The 19,364-nt window shown below is 39.2% G+C and overlaps 1 protein-coding gene across 4 annotated transcripts in view; it reads left to right on the forward strand.

Moving 5' to 3' along the window:
* mtor (mechanistic target of rapamycin kinase) overlaps positions 1-19,364 on the forward strand; it is an 84,379-nt gene that overhangs the window by 2,907 nt on the left and 62,108 nt on the right. For all 4 annotated transcript variants that reach the window (XM_083554642.1, XM_083554641.1, XM_083554644.1 and 1 more), the window contains 20 exons: positions 174-282; positions 618-850; positions 1,316-1,516; positions 1,680-1,814; positions 1,944-2,219; positions 2,849-2,957; positions 3,191-3,374; positions 3,522-3,650; positions 3,850-4,094; positions 5,047-5,262; positions 5,420-5,625; positions 6,535-6,657; positions 6,863-6,946; positions 7,104-7,196; positions 9,001-9,135; positions 10,339-10,468; positions 13,874-14,124; positions 15,025-15,108; positions 16,539-16,706; positions 19,233-19,345. In XM_083554642.1, coding sequence (XP_083410768.1) covers positions 174-282; positions 618-850; positions 1,316-1,516; positions 1,680-1,814; positions 1,944-2,219; positions 2,849-2,957; positions 3,191-3,374; positions 3,522-3,650; positions 3,850-4,094; positions 5,047-5,262; positions 5,420-5,625; positions 6,535-6,657; positions 6,863-6,946; positions 7,104-7,196; positions 9,001-9,135; positions 10,339-10,468; positions 13,874-14,124; positions 15,025-15,108; positions 16,539-16,706; positions 19,233-19,345 — 3,224 coding nt within the window. The remainder of the gene's footprint in view (positions 1-173; positions 283-617; positions 851-1,315; positions 1,517-1,679; positions 1,815-1,943; positions 2,220-2,848; positions 2,958-3,190; positions 3,375-3,521; positions 3,651-3,849; positions 4,095-5,046; positions 5,263-5,419; positions 5,626-6,534; positions 6,658-6,862; positions 6,947-7,103; positions 7,197-9,000; positions 9,136-10,338; positions 10,469-13,873; positions 14,125-15,024; positions 15,109-16,538; positions 16,707-19,232; positions 19,346-19,364) is intronic.

Genomic DNA, 19,364 nt, shown 5'->3' on the forward strand with positions numbered 1-19,364 from the left:
CATGCGCATGACTTTCCTTCTCTTTTTGTTTTTCCTGTTAGATACCTTTTTACTTTTATTATGCATAAAGTCCTATATAGATGTGTGTCTTCATATTCTAGGGTTTTTGTTTATCGATTTTAATTTGGGCTTGAGCTAACACTGACTGCATTTGACCTTGTTTCCCGTTAAAGCTAAGCCAAGAGGAAGCAACCACTTTTTACGATGAGTTGAACCACCACATATTCGAGCTGGTCTCCAGCTCGGATGTAAATGAGAAGAAAGGAGGGATTCTTGCCATAGGTGAGTCAAGCGCACATGATAATATCAGACTAGATTAGATCATTGTTGGGTTCTACAATGTTAGAAAGGTTTGTTATAAACATAGCCGGTAAGACAAATGTCAGGTTTCTTATTAAATGACTGTTTTGCAGTGTAAAAGTAACTGGTAACTTAGCAACACTTGTACATTAATGGTTTTACTACAGGATCACAGAATAAAGCATTAATGATTTTCTGCATTAGTACTATACATTGGGTTTATTGTTATTTACATACATTTACCGTCGGAACAGTATTTAATATTTTGAACCCGATCCATTCAATCATTTTATGTTTCATTGTACCTTCCTGTTTAGTGAGCTTGATCGGTGTGGAGGGGGGCAATGCCACACGGATCAGCCGCTTTGCCAATTACCTGCGTAACCTGCTGCCCTCCAGTGACTCGGTAGTCATGGAGATGGCGTCCAAAGCTATGGGGCACCTTTCCATGGCAGGAGACACATTTACGGCAGAGTATGTGGAGTTTGAGGTGAAGCGAGCTCTGGAGTGGCTGGGAGCCGACAGGAACGAGGGTCGGCGCCATGCAGCGGTAGGTGGAATATCTTGTACTGACCCGGTCTTGAATGGTTTACTAGTGGTTCTTATTTGCATTTGTGCATGAGAGCTTTTTTGCTCATTACGAAGCTACCATGTGGGGATTCCTGTTAATGTTAATCTTTATAATTACAGAGTAATTACAAATTAACCTCTTTTATTTGTATGTTGAGCTGTTTTCACTTAAATCCGTGTTGGTTTCCTGCATCAACCAACAATGTCTTTCGATTGCCTGCTGATTGTGATGTCAATAGAAATTAGCCCTTTGCTTCATCTTTATCTGATGTGAGCAGTGCATCAATAATCTTCATGATGAAAATGACACTGGTATTTGCTGAATCATCTGAGTAAATAGTGACACTCACTATTGTGACAGTGTGCTTTAGCTCGTTTTGCATCAGGGCTTGGTCTGGTAATTGAACATAAACCTGAGGTTAACTCTTTGTCTTTTCATTCGCAGGTGCTGGTGTTGCGAGAACTGGCCGTCAGCGCACCCACGTTCTTCTTTCAGCAAGTTCAGCCGTTCTTTGACAACATCTTCTATGCCGTTTGGGACTCTAAGCAGGCTATCCGTGAGGGAGCAGTTTCTGCACTCAGAGCCTGCCTCATTCTCACCACACAGAGAGAGACCAAGGAAATGCAGAAACCTCAGTGGTACAAGGTGAGCTCTCACTACTTCACATGCTGTTAGATGCTGTACAGTTTTTACATTGACAGCTTGGGTTTTGGGGTTATGACTTTTTAGGCATCTCGTTTTTTTTTTTTTTTCCTGAGAATGGAGCAGGCGATAACTTATTTTCTGATCTCCTTGTTCCGGTAAATAGCAAACGTTTGAAGAGGCAGAGAAAGGTTTTGACGAGACGCTGGCTAAAGAAAAAGGCATGAACAAGGATGACCGGTGCCATGGTGCAATGCTGATTATGAATGAGCTGGTTCGCATCAGCAGCATGGAGGGAGAGGTATGCGTCTTGTTGTCCTCGTAATTGTACAAGAAATTGTAATACAACAGCGTTGTTCTTTAAGCCCTTTCATCTTATGCCTTATTTCCTGTCCCATGTTCACACACCGCTTCTGCATCTCTTTTTTAGCGAATGCGAGAAGAGATGGATGAGATCACGCAGCAGCAGCTGGTTCACGATAAGTACTGCAAGGAGCTGATGGGCTTCGGCACCAAGCCGCGCCACATCACACCATTCACCAGCTTCCAGTCAGTGCAGCCTCCGCAATCCAACGCCTTGTTAGGGCTCCTAGGTTACAGCAGCCAGCAGTGCTTCCTCAGCTTCGGCGCGGTGCCCGTGCCCTCCAAAAGCACGCTGGTGGAGAGCCGGTACTGCCGCGAGCTGATGGAGGAGCGCTTCGATCAGGTGAAGTCGAAACTAAAAATCACACTTTCTCTGGTTGCTATACCATTAATCTGTTCATTGTTTCATTCAGGGTGTCCGTGGAGTCTCAAAGTCTAAAACCGAAATTTTAGGCTTTAAAGAGTTTCAAATTTGCCGATCTCAAACTTAATAATGTTTTTGTTTGTTAGTTTCTGTGGTGTTGTAGTTCCTTTTTTCACCGGTCCAAATTTGCTGAATCACGACTACAAATGAGACCAGCATTCAACAGTCTGTTATTGGCATGAATATCTCATGGATTGTTCCACGGATGTAAAAAATAGATTTTATTTTTCAAGCATGTTTAGCGATACTTGGCTTGAAAAAAAACAAACAAACTAGGGCTTGGTTACTGCCAGTTGCTAACAACTGGAAAACGTGCTGAAACCCTGTTTAATGAAATGAACCATCCACTGTCTTTAATGTGGCGAATTTACTTAAACTTGAATTTAAACATGTGCTTTGTGTAACAGCTGGAGCTATTGCTTAAAAGGTGCTGTTTTTAAAAATCCATTCCTATTTGAGAATTCAGCAGCACTGTGTTGTGAGAGAAGCGTGCACGGCATAATTAATGCATGTTCTCTCCTGCATGTTTTCTGATTTTGTGTTATCAGTTGTGTCGTTGGGTGCTGAAGTACCGGACCACTAAAAATCCTCTCATCCAGATGACTATCCTCAACCTGTTGCCTCGTCTCGCAGCCTTCCAGCCACATACCTTTACAGGTAGAGGCCATAAATAACTCAAATCAAATCAAATAAAAATCTCAATTGATATGCTTTAATATTCACATCAATTACTAGGGACAATAACGGATTTGTAGTTTGGTTTGAGTTGGAAGTATTTGATAACTGAGAACAATCTGATACTTAATTTTCTTTTTTTTTTTAGTTAGTAAACCATAATCATAAACCTACATTGAAGACCACTAATCTACTTTCTGCCTGTGTGTTCACAGATCAGTATTTGTCAGACACAATGGCTCATCTGCTGGGCTGTCTGAAGAAAGAGAAGGAGCGCACTGCTGCATTCCAGGCCCTTGGGCTGTTAGTGGTGGCTGTGAGGACTGAGATTCAGCCCTATCTTTCCAAGATCCTCGAGATCATTAAAGCAGCCCTGCCACCAAAGGACTTTGCACATAAGTAAGAATAAATAAATATCACAATGAAAAAAAAAACGAATCCAGTCTGAATGTTTCTTTTGCTCAGGATAGAAAAGAGTATAATGATATTAAGTTCTGAATATAGTATGATGTTAATACACACTGTCTTATTCTTTCTGTGTTTCAGGAGGCAGAAGACTATGCAGGTAGATGCCACCGTTTTCACCTGTATCAGCATGCTGTCTCGAGCCATGGGACCCAGCATTCATCAAGATATTAAGGAGCTTCTAGAGCCAATGTTAGCTGTTGGACTTAGGTAATAATTACAAAACAACGTATGCAGTCCATCAAGCAGGAATCTCACTGACTGACCAAGTATATTTGATGCCTCTCACACACTAACTGACTCAGCTTTGTCAATCTGGTCATAGATAGACATTTTTAGTGATATTACACACAGGTTTCTTTTAGTTAACATGATATGAACTATACTAAATGTATTCTCTCTGTTTTAGCCCTGCGCTCACAGCTGTACTCTACGACTTAAGCCGACAAATCCCTCAACTCAAGAAAGATATTCAGGATGGACTGCTTAAGATGCTGTCGCTGGTGCTGATGCACAAGCCATTACGGCATCCTGGCATGCCCAAAGGCCTTGCACACCAGCTGGCCTCACCCAGCCTCACCAACATCCCTGAGGCCAGTGACGTGGGCAGCATCACTCTGGCTCTGCGCACCCTGGGCAGCTTTGAGTTTGAGGGTAAAATATACTTACTCTTTATTTATTTATTTTTTGGGGGATTTTGCTGTTGGTATAAGATAAATATTAAAGGTGTAATATACACTCCACCTTTTAACACTATGGTTGCAAAAATGCAAAACATAAAATTGCTTGTCGTATTTTTATTAATGCCATCAACAGTAAAATATATATATTTTGAAGCATTTTAAAATAAAATGCCTGCTTGGTTACAAATAAAATGGAACACATCGAATTAATGCTATACACTTTTTTTTATTATTGATTCAATTGAGTAATCAATTAAAATGGCACAAATGCAATTGATTAAATTAAATTAAATAAATGAAAAAAAAAATTCATAGTTTTGATTTGTGATAGAAGAGTGTCTGCAAGAATGAAAGGGAAAGTGTATAGGACTGTGGTGAGACCTGCGATGTTGTATGGATTAGAGACAGTGGCATTGAGTAAAAGACAGGAGGTGGAGCTGAAGGTAGCAGAGCTGAAGATGTTGAGGTTTTTGTTGGGAGTGACGACGATGGACCAGATTAGAAATGAGTTTATTAGAGGGACAGCGCATGTAGGATGTTTTGGAGACAAGGTGGGGGAGGTGAGATTGAGATGGTTTGGACATGTGCAGAGGAGGGACACGGGGTATATCGATAGAATAATGCTGAGGATGGAGCCACCAAGTAGGAGGAAAAGAGGAAGACCAAGAAGGAGGTTTATGGATGTGCTGAGGGAAGACATGCAGGTGGTTGGTGTGAAAGAGGCAGATGTAGAGGACAGGGGGGTATAGAGACAACAATTCAATTTCAAAACACGAAACAATTTCTCACACGCGCAGTACGTAAAACAAGATTAAAGTTAAACACCATTTAATCCTGTCCTATCCTCGGATAGTCAAATGAAAAAATGGCAACTTTGGTCATATTTGATAGTACAACTTTGATTACTTGTTGCTCTTCTCCAGGTCATTCCTTAACGCAGTTTGTGCGACATTGCGCCGACCACTTTCTGAACAGCGAGCACAAAGAGATCCGCATGGAGGCAGCTCGGACTTGCTCACGTCTGCTCACACCTTCCATCCACCTGATCAGTGGCCATGGCCACGTGGTGAGCCAGACAGCCGTGCAGGTGGTAGCTGATGTCCTGAGCAAACTGCTGGTAGTAGGCATCACAGACCCAGGTAAGAGTGTTTCCTATTAGCTACAGATTTTATGGTTTATAATAGCAGTGCAGGTTGTACAGGTTCAGGTACAACAAAAAAACTGCTACCAGATTTTGCACATTGTTCCAATCCTGTCTTAAGGATTTACTTTATTCTTATTTCATGATATTTCCAGATCCTGATATCCGTTACTGTGTGCTGGCGTCCTTGGACGAACGTTTCGACGCCCACCTGGCACAGGCTGAGAACCTGCAGGCTCTCTTCGTGGCATTGAACGATGAAGTGTTTGAGATTCGAGAGCTGGCCATCTGCACAATCGGCCGCCTCAGCAGCATGAACCCAGCCTTCGTCATGCCTTTTCTGCGGAAGATGCTCATTCAGGTAGCAATTACAATTTTTTAAGTATCTGTTTGAATCTGTCTTACACGGTCCTTAAATGATTTGAATTTAGATGAACACATTCATTTAAATACCAAGAAATAATTTTGTATAGTTTCACGAGTTGCCAGCAGAGGGAGCAGTTGTTCAACCAATGTTTTGCCTCTGACTTTGTTTCGTTGCCCCAGACTGCCTCAGGTGTCCTTGTGCTTTATATTATCTTTTTTCAGACAAAAATGTTATTTTTTTTTGGAATGGTTCTGATGTTGAACACATCAGAGTTTATTATGGATTATAATGTGGATTAGGAACAAGATTATACTTTCAGTTCTTTTTGAAATCTAGAATGGATCATCCTCATAGTAACCCAGTGATATAAATTATCCTTGTAGTGACGGTGGTATGGATCGTCCTCCTAATAAGACAGTTATACGGATTATTCTTTTAGTAACGCAGTAATATGGATCAATCTTCTAGTAACACATTGATATAGAATTATCCCCATTCTCATGGATATGGATCGTTCTCAAAGTGAAACTTATGTACTATCCATGTAGTGCCATCGTGGTATGGGTCATCCTCAGAGTAACACTGTGATATGCATCATCCCCGTAGTGACACAGTGGTATGAATTGTTCTCATAGTGACATTTTACATTTACATTAATGCCATTAATACACAGATGCCCTTAAATATACATTTATCCCAGCAGAGCAGCTCGGGGGTAAAGGGCCTTGTTTAGGGGCCCAGGAGTGATTCCATTTTAATCATTATCATAGTAAGACAATGGTATAGAGTATTCCCATAGTAATACAATGGTATTGATCATACTTGTAGTTACTGTATTTTGGAATGTCCTTATAGTACTTTAGTGATATGGATCATTTCCAGTAATACAGTGGTATTTTTCAGATCCTGACTGAACTGGAGCACAGCGGTGTGGGCCGTAACAAGGAGCAGAGCGCCCGCATGCTGGGCCACCTTGTGTCCAATGCCCCTCGTCTCATCAGGCCTTACATGGAGCCCATTCTCAAAGTATAACTATATACCATATGCCACGTCTTACCAATCCAGTTATACACATTAAAGTAGAAGATAATGTTTATATAGTATGCTATATTATGAAATATATATATATATATATATATATATATATATGAGTATTACTCACTTCAACTTTCTCTTGTTAAATTTTATGTTATTTATTTATATACTCTCTGAATTTCACTATTCACTATAGGCACTCATCTTGAAGCTGAAAGATCCTGACCCAAACCCTGCCGTAGTCATTAGCGTCCTAGCGACCATTGGAGAGTTGGCGCAGGTATGGACCCTTTTTATGCTTCTTTCTGATCCTGTGACTTGTAATGGCATGTAAATAACTCTGTATGCTGTTTAGATCAGGTGACTAAGTGGTTGTGTCCGGGTCATGAGAACATCCCTTGCTTTATAATTGACCGTGTTTGTGTGTGTGGTGGCAGGTGAGTGGGCTGGAAATGAGAAAGTGGATGGACGAGCTTTTCCCCATTATCATGGACATGCTTCAGGACTCGTCCTCCTTGGCCAAAAGACAGGTATGATAAAACGTGAAAAGCATGATTTTCAGATTTCAAATGTTTTATCAGATGTATTTTGTGGCATTATCTCCATATGGGTTGTGGTTATATGCAGTTCAGATACAGTACATTTGTTTTAGAATGACTAACAACAAGGAAAATATATTTTTAATGTCATTCTTTTTTTTATTGTAATTGCCTTAATTTCTGAATCCCCAATGATAAATAAAACAGCACTGTTCGTCATGGCATGCTTTTTAGGACTGGTATATTCCTTTTCCCACCTCTCACTTTGCAGTAGCAGAATTCTCATTGTAAAGCTTGGCACAGTGACTGAACCACATTTTGTTGCTGTTTGGAGTCGCACCAGTTCAGTGCAGGTGCTGTGGGTCTGGAGTATTTAACACAACTATTATAAGGTCCAGTTCCCACATTAATAACTTTTCCTCCTACAGTCTTTAGAGATGTCATAAAGTCAAGGTGATTTAAGTAGACCTGGGTTTTGGGAAGGAAAACAGAAGCTAAAGAAAAAAAAAACGGCACCTGTTTTTTCTATTTTCTGAGATTTAAAAATACGTTTGCTTTTGAGATATTTTTCAGTTGTGTAGTGTGAACAACAAAAGGTTCGGAATAAATAAGGCCATTATGCCTCAAGCAGTAATGACTGGGCATTCCGGTATAAGGAAAAAATAACAATAAGGAAACGTGATGTGTTCAAGTGAAAAGCAGAGTTACTGTTACTACCCTGAAGTATATATTTTTTTAGTTACAGAGCAGCCCATGTTTAATTTTTCTTATATCGCAGCAGTTTACCAAAGACATCCACACATCATGCTTTTTACCATTTATAATGACATATAAAGCTGTCACATAAAATAAGCTCCCTCACCAGCTCCCTCACCAGCTCAACAATTGCAAAACCAATTGTAAATTATACCATATAGGTCCCTAAGGAGGAGATACTTCATTAGAGGTCGACCGATTCATTGGTTTTGTCAAATAATCTGCACAGATAGTTAATTGCTGGAACTATCGGCTATTGCCAAAAATCCATACAGACAGTTTTTCCGGGTTCCAGTCCACAGCCACTAAGACAGTGGCCTCTAGAGGTGAGTCACTGATGCCACGTGCTGTTTGTTTTTACACGTGAGACTGTGTGCACTGTACACAGGGGGTGCTTTATTACTGTATATTTATTGATTACAATGTATTATTTATATAATTATATTTATTCATATAATAAGTGTATTCATATTTATTTCATTTTCATTATTCAGTATTTATTTTTATTTTTATAATAAAGTTCATTGTTACTTTGTGGGGTTTTTATTTATTTATTTATTTATTTTTATCCAGTATCCATTAAAAAAATCAGTTGATTAGTCGGTTATAAACAAGTGCTAACCGTCAAAATCCACTATCGGTCTACCTCTTTACTGTAATTATAGTAATGACAATGTAATGAAAGAAATGTTCTAGTTTGAAATACAACATTATCAGAAGTAATCGAAAATGAACATCTTAAAGCCTATCAGATTCAAGTACCTTGTGCTATAGACTTTTAGGTATAGAGTTTAATTCAACCTGAGTTCTAGTCACTTCTTTCTGCTTCTTTGAATCACAAAACTGAATGTGAATAAGTATCAGAGCATATGTCAAGTTGAACTGGTAAACTGACCAAAGTAAAATACATTATTAGCCATATATCGATTATATAAGAAGAAATTTCCTTACAATGAATTGTACCTTTACGTACCCTAATCCCTTCAGCTGGCTAAAAGATATCTGCATCAGTAAACCCTGTCATTTTGTCTCCCACCAGGTGGCGCTGTGGACTCTGGGCCAGCAAGTGGCCAGTACCGGCTATGTAGTGGAACCCTACAGGAAGTATCCGTCTTTGCTGGAGGTTCTGCTCAACTTCCTAAAAACAGAGCAGAACCAGGGCATCAGGCGAGAGGTGAGGCATGCGACTTTCGTGTGTAATGTGTGACCAGAAAAGCTTGGTTTGAACCCCTTTCAATTCCATTGCAGTTTTTTGAGTATCTAATAACTATTTACAATTATTCTTCAAAAAGTAGCTTCATTTTAATTACATGTTCGAATTTGTCTCCCACAGCCCTGAAATTATTCGGGTTTTAGATGAAAGCATTCATTTAATCACCAAGCAATAATTTGTGGGATGTTTAGTATGTTGAAGATTTCTTTATCTTCCATACGAATAAACTTGTTCTGGACAGGAATGGAAGGCTTGGTTTGAACCACATTTATTCCCATTACACTATTTGAATTTGTAATAACTATTTAAAATCATTCTATAAAAAGAAGCTTCTTCAAGGGATGTAATGCACCTGCAATAGTATCGTGTTCTATATAAAACTATGGGTTTTGAAGCAGATTTGTAACTGGTGCGCCTCTGCACCACATTACTGATGTGTTTTTAGAAAACACACTTTCATGCTAACTGAAGTCGTCAACTTAAGGGTTCTTGACACATACATGTCTGTAGCCTAAACATCCATTCTAAACATTTTAGTATCTTGACTTCTCGGTGTTCGAATGATCCTCATGTCTAGTCCCAATAGTCAAGACCTGTCTGATAACTCATTTGAAGATCCAGAGCATCTCTGAATCTCAGTACAGGTCCAAATGATAATTTACCGTCTTTATATTAAAAGAAATCACACAAATATTCAGTAGCATGCAAATAACGCATCTAATGTAATTGATGCGTGTATAGTTTTTAGCGTATAAAGTTTTAGCTTTAGAATATTGGATATCAAATATTGGATATACCTTAAATAGGAACGCAACCTCTACTTTATTATCTACTTTATTCTTTATTATTTTTTGACTATACTGCTCGAGTGGAATTCTTTTCATATTTTTTTGTTTCTTTTTATCTTGCCATACCACATTATCCGTTTTATGCAATTTTAGTGCACTTTGTCCCGTTTTTGAAGTCAGGTGAAAAAATCTTGAATAATAATGAAGCATGATACAGAGCAGATTAAAGTAGTTCAGATGCAGAACATTTTCCCAAACATTCCGACACGGGGAAACCAGACACGAACACACCATCGTGTTGTTATGCTTTATTTTGATCATTTATTTTTAAATTGATTTTTTGTATTTTTTATTCGAAACTGATTTTCTTTTCCAGGCCATCCGCGTGCTAGGACTTCTTGGTGCGCTGGACCCCTATAAGCATAAAGTTAACATCGGCATGATTGACCAATCACGCGATGCTTCTGCTGTGAGTCTCTCAGAATCCAAGTCTAGTCAAGATTCAGGTAAACACTAGCATTAATAAGTGTATGTTTTTTTGTTTGTTTTTTTAAACTGTCACGTGTACATTACAGCACAGTCATTTTCACAGAGGGTTAAGAGCCTTGCTCGAGGGCCCTGCTCAAGGGCCCAAGAATGGCAGCTTAGTGATACTGGGGCTTGAATCCTTAACTTTCCGTATGCACTCATACATATATTGTGTTAAACTGGTCATTTCCGCATCCTGAAAAGCTTGTGTAAAAACTCTTCTAACAACATTTCGTATGTTGCACACCTTCACAGTGACGCAAGAAATTCTCACGGCTTGTCAGTCTTTATTTCCATTTAGTCCTTCGGTCCATTTATTAATATATAGTGCTTTGTTTATATATAAAAGCTTCCAAGTATCGTCACCTGACCAGGTGCAGACCATGACACATACGCAACCGACATGTCCAAACACCTGAAGCAGGCTGCCGTGGCATCTTAGCTTTTTGGTGTCCGACACAAATCTTTAATGTTTTCCAAGAATTTCCTACTAAAGTAGGACCACATTAATCAGCTGTGTTGTACATTCGTAGAACTACGGGAATGTTTGGCTTTTTGTAACCGAACATTCACTCGTTAGTTGAGGACCATAGTTTAGAGCTTAGACAAGATGGGTGACACTAAGCATTGCTGTAATTACTTTCTAAGGGCCATGTTCAATGTCGGTATTTATATAGTAAAGGTTTTCCGTTTACATTTGGCTTACACTTGTTTCAGGGCACCAGTCCAATTATTCAAATGTAGTTCGTGTATTTTATTCGAGTCGAGCGATAAACGCCTTACAAGCAGTTACATTCAAAGCCTAAAAAATAGATCTAGATTGGTAATATTGTGAACGATTCGATGAATTAAGCACACCTAGCATCTCTAATAACTCATTTTCTGTTTCTAAAATTTGGTGTCTCCAGTTAGAGTTTTATTTCTATGTTCAGATAGTGTTTATTTGCTGTAATGAAATGTAATGTATTTGTTGTAATGTAATTGACTGCTCTTGAATGGCATTCCATGTTTTAAAGTATTTGCGGCTCAGAATAAGAGAAATCGACTTAAAATTCAAGGGCAGAGCTGCACATAACTGAGGGATGATTGTTTTTTTTATTCAACTCCACCCCATATGTGCATCTCACGCAACTGTCTTAATACATACCATGTACGTAGGTCCTCGTATCCGACGTCAGTTTTAACTCTTCTCTACGCTTGCGCATCTTAGCTTTGAATACAGTGTGCCGTTCTTGTGCGTTATTTTGGTTTTGGGAGAAAACTAATGGGTTTAACAGTAGGACTACATGAAGGAGCAGGAAGTGGGAGATATGTCCCCTCAGAGAGATAGAGTTTCATTAAAGGGCAGTGTCTGGGGCACTCCGTCAGCATGCGCCTGGAATACTGCTTCAAAGTGCTCACACTTTTCCCTCGTCTCAAAAAGACTATGCATTGGCCGCTGTCCACATTTCTGTGAGGAGCCATGGGAAATCAGAATAAACGTGAGTCATGTCAGGTTTACTGCTGAGAGGAGGAGAACGAGAGCTGCGCAGTCGACGACGGCTCGTCGTTCTTGACTGCATCGTTATTGCTTAGCGAGCGCTGCGGAGCCAAGCCTCAGCTGGGGAAAATCGTTTTCCAGAAAGAAAGATTTTTTCACAAAGCATGCTTTATATTACAGCGTTTAGGTTCGCTAACAAAATTCTGCGATCCGTTCTTAGCTCACAAATACACCTACCTTTTCAGTCATTGCCTTGTCTGCAAGGTAAATCAGCTGCAGGTGCTTTCTGTTAGGTCTTAAAACACATACTTCACTGTGGTTGGGAAAAAAAAAAACATTCAGCCAAAAGTATTCAAGAGGGACTATTGAATACTAAACCACTGTAGTAGAATTCAGTTTTTAGTGGCATTGTCAAATTATTCTTATGTTGGTCTTAATCTGAATTTGTATCGCTTGTGCCACCGAAATTGTTGTTGTAGTACAGCAATTTCTTTTTTTTTCTTCACTATTATGCAATAATACTATTCTATGTCAATTGATCCTTCTGTTTTTTTAACTCCTTGTTTTGCTTGATTGGCGTATAGTCAATTGGCAACGTATTTTCTTTATTGATTTATTCATAAATTGCATGCATGTTGTCGTCATCCTTCTGATTTCACCATTTCAAAGACCACCCCGAGCTTCCTTCCATCATCCTTGGCACCCTTGAGTCTACTATTCTACGTACGGTGAAAACCGAGCACCTGTGAGACTCCAGCCCCCAAATTTTATTAGCTTTCTCAGCAGCCAGACACAACACTGTTCACGCCAACATCAAACGCTTCAGTGAATTTAAAAAGGGGATGTGTTTTGTGTGGGTGGGTGGGGGTATATCTATGAGGAGATGAAGTCATAGTGGCTCATGAAAAACAGCCTCCAAACACACACTCCGGCATGCAAACACACATAATTGTTTAATGTGCATGTGAGACCAATCTGACATCTTTACGACCGCAGGAAGCACCCAGCCACAGACCGCAAGGCCTCCTGGTTTGCATGGTTGTGAACCACAAAGCCTTTCTTAAGGTCCAGTTTATTCCCCCTCATGCAAGACTTTGTGTCATTTTGGACACTTTGTTTGCCGAGCTCAATCACAGAACTAAAGCAAACAGCCTGTGCAGATTTATTGCTGCCTTAGCTGGAAGTAATGAGGTTTCTTTTTTAGGTTTATTGCATTGCCTTAGTCTGTCACTTCCAAGCCATGCAGCTGAATTATCTCCATCTTTTCAGAAGAAGGAAGTTTAAATGATTTGTCAAAATTTGGCTTCTTAGACCAAGTGACATCATTGATCTGTGGGCCATCAGAGATCTGTAGAATTTATTGCTAAATAATCTGATTTTGAACAACATTTCACCAATGCACGACTTGAAACGATCCAGTCCTGCATGTTTCATGTTACATTGTAAAGTGCCTTTGACAGACGTAGGCTCATGGGGGGAGATATGAAGGTCTTGTCCAGCTGCTTTGTCTGACTCGGCCATGAAAAGAAGCAGGGAAAGAGATATTGTAGGACTGTCACTGAGGCAACCATTTTATGTAGAACTTTGACATACAAAATAGACCATATTTCTCTTGCTTGGCTCCTGAAATGCTCATAGACCTTTATTACAGCAAAGCTTTATTTGGGATTGAAGTACTCTTCCTTCAAGCTGCTTATAAGATTATAAAGACTTGAGTATTGTAAAATATTTCTGCAAAGATTTTTTAAGACAACAAATGCGAATTCACTGCCACTGCCTTAATATCAGAAGACACTTGGATCTACTGAAGTGTATTAGTTCTTATCAAATGCTTACAATTGACATCATTCGTGTATCACTGAGATTAAAAATGTAAATGTATGTGTGCCCCCACCCCCTTTAGCCGACTACAGCACCAGCGAAATGCTCGTGAACATGGGCAACTTGCCTCTGGACGAGTTTTACCCGGCTGTTGCCATAGTGACGCTGATGCGCATCCTGCGTGACCCATCGCTCTCCAACCACCACACCATGGTGGTGCAGGCGGTCACCTTTATTTTCAAGTCGTTGGGCCTGAAATGTGTGCAGTTCCTGCCCCAGGTCATGCCCACGTTCCTCAACGTCATCCGTGTGTGTGACACCAGCATAAAAGAAGTAAGTGTCAGAAACGGTGAGCCTTTTAAAATAGGTATCACAATGTATTTAACATTTATTAAAATGAATAATTTTACTATATATATAATTATGCTTTTTTTCCCCTTACCTCCTTGAAATAGTATAATAGTATAATTCACAGTATTTACATGAATGTGGACACCATAGCATTCGATTCGTACGTGCTTTTTGAACATCCCATACCACATTTAATCCCCATTTGCTATTATAATAACCTCCACTCTTCCAGGAAGATGTTTCACTAGATTTTGAAATGGGCTTTCTGCTCATTCAGCTATAAAGCAATTCATGGAATTGATGTAGCATGAGAAGACCTGAGATGCAGTCAGCATTCACATTTATCCCAAAGGTGTTCAGTAGAGTTGAGGTCCGAGCTCTATAGCAGGCTAGTCAAGATTTTACACTCCAACCCATGTACACCATATCTTCAAGGAGGCTTTGTGCACAGGGGTTTTGTCATGCTGGGGAAGGTTTGGGTCTCCTAGTTTAAATGAAGGGAAAATTGACCACATCTAATACAGTTGTGTGCCTAAAAGTTTGTGGTCACATTTTGGGGAAGAAACAAATATGGCTGGAAAAGTCCCAACACTTTTGTCCATATAGGCTATTTTACCCAAAACAAAAAATGGCATTAGTAAAATTAGTAAAAAAATTTTTTGTGTGTGTGTGTGTGTGTGTGTGTGTGTGTGTGTGTGTGTGTGTGTGTGTGTGTGTGTGTGTGTGTGATGTCGGTTTTGAAGTTGCTTGTTATTTTCTACCCAGATTGGTAATAATTTATGAAACCGTAGTAACACTGAATGAAGCATGATTATAGAATCAGTTATCTGTTAACAGCCTTTTAATTTAATTGAGCCTGTTCTTTATCTCATTACGTTTTAGTTGGTTCCTCTCCTTGGTATGGTGGTGTGCTTTGTCAAGATCCACATCCGACCGTACATGGATGACATCGTCACCCTGATCCGAGTAAGTCCTTCATCACCTTCCCTTCTTATATTAGTCTTCTGGGGTGCCACATCATGGATCTATGTTTTCGTTTTTGTTTTAGTTTGTTTTTGCCACAATGAGCATCATTTTCACTGAGCTTTCATGCAGGCATACCTATAAAAGTGAAATGTTTTCCTTTTTCTTGTTTTGTCTTCTGGTGCCCTTTACCCCAGCCCCTCATTTAACACCTTTACACAGCTTTACTGTAACGGATTAAAAATAAAAATTATTGGTTCCTTTTTTTTTTTATTTACTCACTCATCCAGATGCTGCAAACGTGAATTGCTATTGCAGATTTGTCATAAAAATCATGCTGGGGGTTCGGAGGTCTTTCACAGCAGTCAGCAATCGTCTGGCCAAAGCATCTGACAGTTTTATAAGACGTATGACTCACTGTTTCCAACCCCCATCATCTGTTTTCTGCTTTTTCAAGATGATCATTCACGCTTTTTGCAAAAAAAAAAGAAAAAAAGAAAAAAAAAGTGGTATCGGGTAGAAAAGTGGGCCTAAACCTCTATTACTGAATGGCACTGACCTAATGTTCTTTAGTGCATATTTAACCTTTATTCCAGTCTGCTCTCACTGTTTCAGGAAGTCTGAGACATTTTTACTAGTATTAGTCTGATTTCGGAGTGTGAATCAGAGTATCAGAAATGAGGGTTGGTTACAGTAGCTTTCACGCTGACTTTAAATCCAAAGATTATTAACTGAAGGATATGTTTTTTTTTTCATTTACAGGTCAGAAGTTTGCCAATAGTAAAAAAAAGTCAAACATACCTTTGTCAAGTGTGGGTAGAAACCACAAAGGTTACTCACTTTCTCATTAAATTTGTTAGTTAAAAAATATATATATATTTTTTCTCCATCACATGCATTTATTCAATGGTCCAATAACAGGAACATCTCACATTTCCACAGTGCTCATTTGTATTGCCTTGCAGACTATTTTAGAAGCTCATATCTATAAAATAAAGTTCCTCCAACCAAAAACACACAGCATGTTTGATCCAAGTTCCGGGACTTGCATTGAATCTTTTTTTGACTGCACTCAAACCATAGCAGTGTTTGTTTGAAAGGGCAGAATGAGACCACCTCAGTCAGATTTCAGATCATATCTGACCGGTTGTTTTGTCCTGCGTGAGTGCATTCGCCGAACTGCACCACCGGGAGAAAATACCCACAAATTCGATTAAAACTGACTAAACTTCACTCATATAAATGAAACCAAATCCATTTTAAAAGTATTCTTCAGCCATAAACCGATTCATGTTCTGATTTTTTTCATAGTTTCTGAATATTATTGAAAGCAATTTGATTACTAAACCATAACCAGGCTCAGCGTTTCAGCTTCAATCCAGATAGCATATAGTGTTGTTGTTTTTTTTCCTCATGTATTGATGCACTTGCAGGAATACTGGACCCCGAACAACCCAATGCAGAACACCATCATCTTGCTCATCGAGCAGATAGTCGTGGCTCTGGGAGGAGAGTTCAAGCTGTACCTGCCCCAGCTTATCCCACACATGCTGCGGGTCTTCATGCATGACATCAGCCCTGGGCGAAGCGTTACCATGAAGGTAAAAATGTGCATAAATATATACACAAACATAAAAAAGCGTGTAAAGGTCATGGTTACGTCTAAATATTTAGAACTCCAGCTAGACAACTAGCTCCTGGTTATCATTTACAACTGAACTGTACCATCTGCAGCCACAGGCCCTCAGCAGCTCATTTATCAGCTGCTGATTTTATGTTTCCCTGAGCATTAATACAAGGTTACTTTCAAGATTACAGGTTCTTTTCAAGATAACTGGTTTCGCATTGTGGTAAATTGGCATATTGGGCTGTACAATTTAAACCATAGCATTGACTTTTGATTGTTTTTTCTTTTTTATATGAACTGGATTTTTGATCCTTAGATCATTTTGAAAATTTAATCGTGTGATGTTTTAAATGCAAGAAATGTGATTTTATTTGCCTTATAGATAGAATGAGGCATCTGTTGCTAAAATCTAAATGATTCCGAAAGCTTCTCTGGCTCACATGGTGCTATCTTTAAGGATTTGGCAAACATTACCAGTGTGAAACTATTATTCTGATGAAGCAGGTCTCATGAGGCCACTTAATGCCATTTATTTATTCATTTTAATTATTATAATTATTTTTTTAAATAATTAAAGTAATTTAATTAGTCAAATATTATTATTTTTTTTTAATTACAGATTAAAAATTCTGTAAGTTACTTTAATAATAGTGCCACCTCAGTTCTTTTTTTTCTATATACATATTTGTGGTCCTTATACCAACAACAACAATTTTTACAAATCTTTTGCTCTTTATTTTGCCTCCTAGAATTATATAACGACAGTAAAGCATGTGCATTTCTAATTGTGGAGTAAGGCAGCGTCAATGTTCAATACATCTGGAGTCTGTAAATGACATAAACACTACATTCACCTAAAACCAGGTGAACTCAGTGCACTGTGTTCCCTGCACTCATGTTCTGTTGCCAAACCCGATAAACTTATTTCAATTAAATTTTCTTTGTTTTGGTTCTCTGCTGCTTTATTAACATGTTTAGATATTCGGTTCATGCGGACTTTTGTAATAGTGCCACCTCAGTTCCAGGAACACACGTCCTCCTTCTATTTTTCTACATAAATATTTGCAGTCCTTTTTACCACAAACAGTAGTAACAGGCTTTTTTTCCCCACCATTGTACATCTTACTGTATTACCAGGCCAGCTTTCCTCACCTCTTCCTGATGCGCATTCGCTGCAGCCATTAAGGACAGACGGATGAGTGGTACATAATGGAAATCTGGAATCGCTTTGCTCAATTGATGTGATTTTTAGTGCTTCGACTCCCACATGTGAAACCTCAGGTAGATTGTGTGCTCGTTCAAGGGTGACTGGCGAGCTTATGTCATGGATGCCACTAGATTTGTAAAAGCTTTTCCAATAACACAACGCTATTATGTTCCTCTTTGGTTATAGTCCAGTTAAAGCCTTACTGTCCAGGCATGAACTCGATTCATGTTTAGAAAAACAGACTTTTTTTTTTTTTTTTTTGTGACAGTCAGTCATAGATAAATATTACAAATGCACTATATGAACAAAAGTTTGTGGACACCTGACCATAAGATTCCTATATGCTTTTTGAACATCCCATTTCACGCAGTACCTCCTTGAGTGGCAGGCTCGATCGGTTTATCAGATTTATCTAACACAGATATACTTTGGTTTAATGTGTCAGTCAGGTTAATTTCCAAGTTTTAGATTGACAATTGGTTGATGAGGTTCCACCCTTCTAAGTGTTCACCGCTCAAAGTCTAATTCTTCTTATTTTTTTACCAACATTAACCTCAAAACTCGAAAAATGTAAGACACTGGGATGTCAGGCCAGAGAAGCACAGAAATAAACTATGTGGCTTGCAGAAAAAGACTTGAAAGCAAAGGGAGGAATATCACAGGCTCCCACTGCCCCGTAATCAGCAGGCGTCCTCAGAAGATCTACACCCAACAACCACTCAGATAGAATATCAGCCACACATGAGACACGGAGACTGACGACTGCGGGCCAGTTCAATAAACCCATCGTCTCCAATTATTTAACCTCACATGTATACAGAATGTCCCTGACATGACACTTAATACAATAGTGTGTGTACAGTGGCAGAGCTTTATGTCTGGTCAGATCAGTGGTCTGGCAGGGAGCTCCTTCATCCCAGGGAATGTCTGGGCCACCTGTTTTAAATGCTCGTTTTACACAAAAAAATTTATGTACAGGAAAAGATTCATCTCAGATTGTGGCCTGTGACCTTTCCGTATTCTCAGATGAACAAAAACAGAGCAATCGTGAATAGTGGAATGGTTTTCCAGAAACCATTTAAAGGTCTGCCATTTTCTACAGTTTGGCATTCTCGGTCTCCTCAGATCTTGAAGTAATTGAGAATTTGGACTCGCACTCATATTTGAGGCGAGACAGATTTATATCATTTGTTAGCTAAGTAAACTTTGACCTATATCAGTGTTTATTATATCAGTTGTTGCTTTTTTTCCAGCAGCTCGCTGATTTCTTCTTATTTTTTTCCTGCTTTGCAGCTTCTCATGGCCATCCAGCTGTTTGGTGCCAACCTAGATGACTACCTCCATCTGCTGTTGCCTCCGATAGTCAAACTGTTTGATGCCCCTGATGTCCCTCTGCCTGCCCGGAAGTCAGTAAATCTTGTTAAT

This window comes from Silurus aristotelis (assembly GCF_946808225.1).
Source record: "Silurus aristotelis genome assembly, chromosome: 11".
In the NCBI taxonomy this organism is placed as follows: Eukaryota; Metazoa; Chordata; class Actinopteri; order Siluriformes; family Siluridae; genus Silurus; species Silurus aristotelis.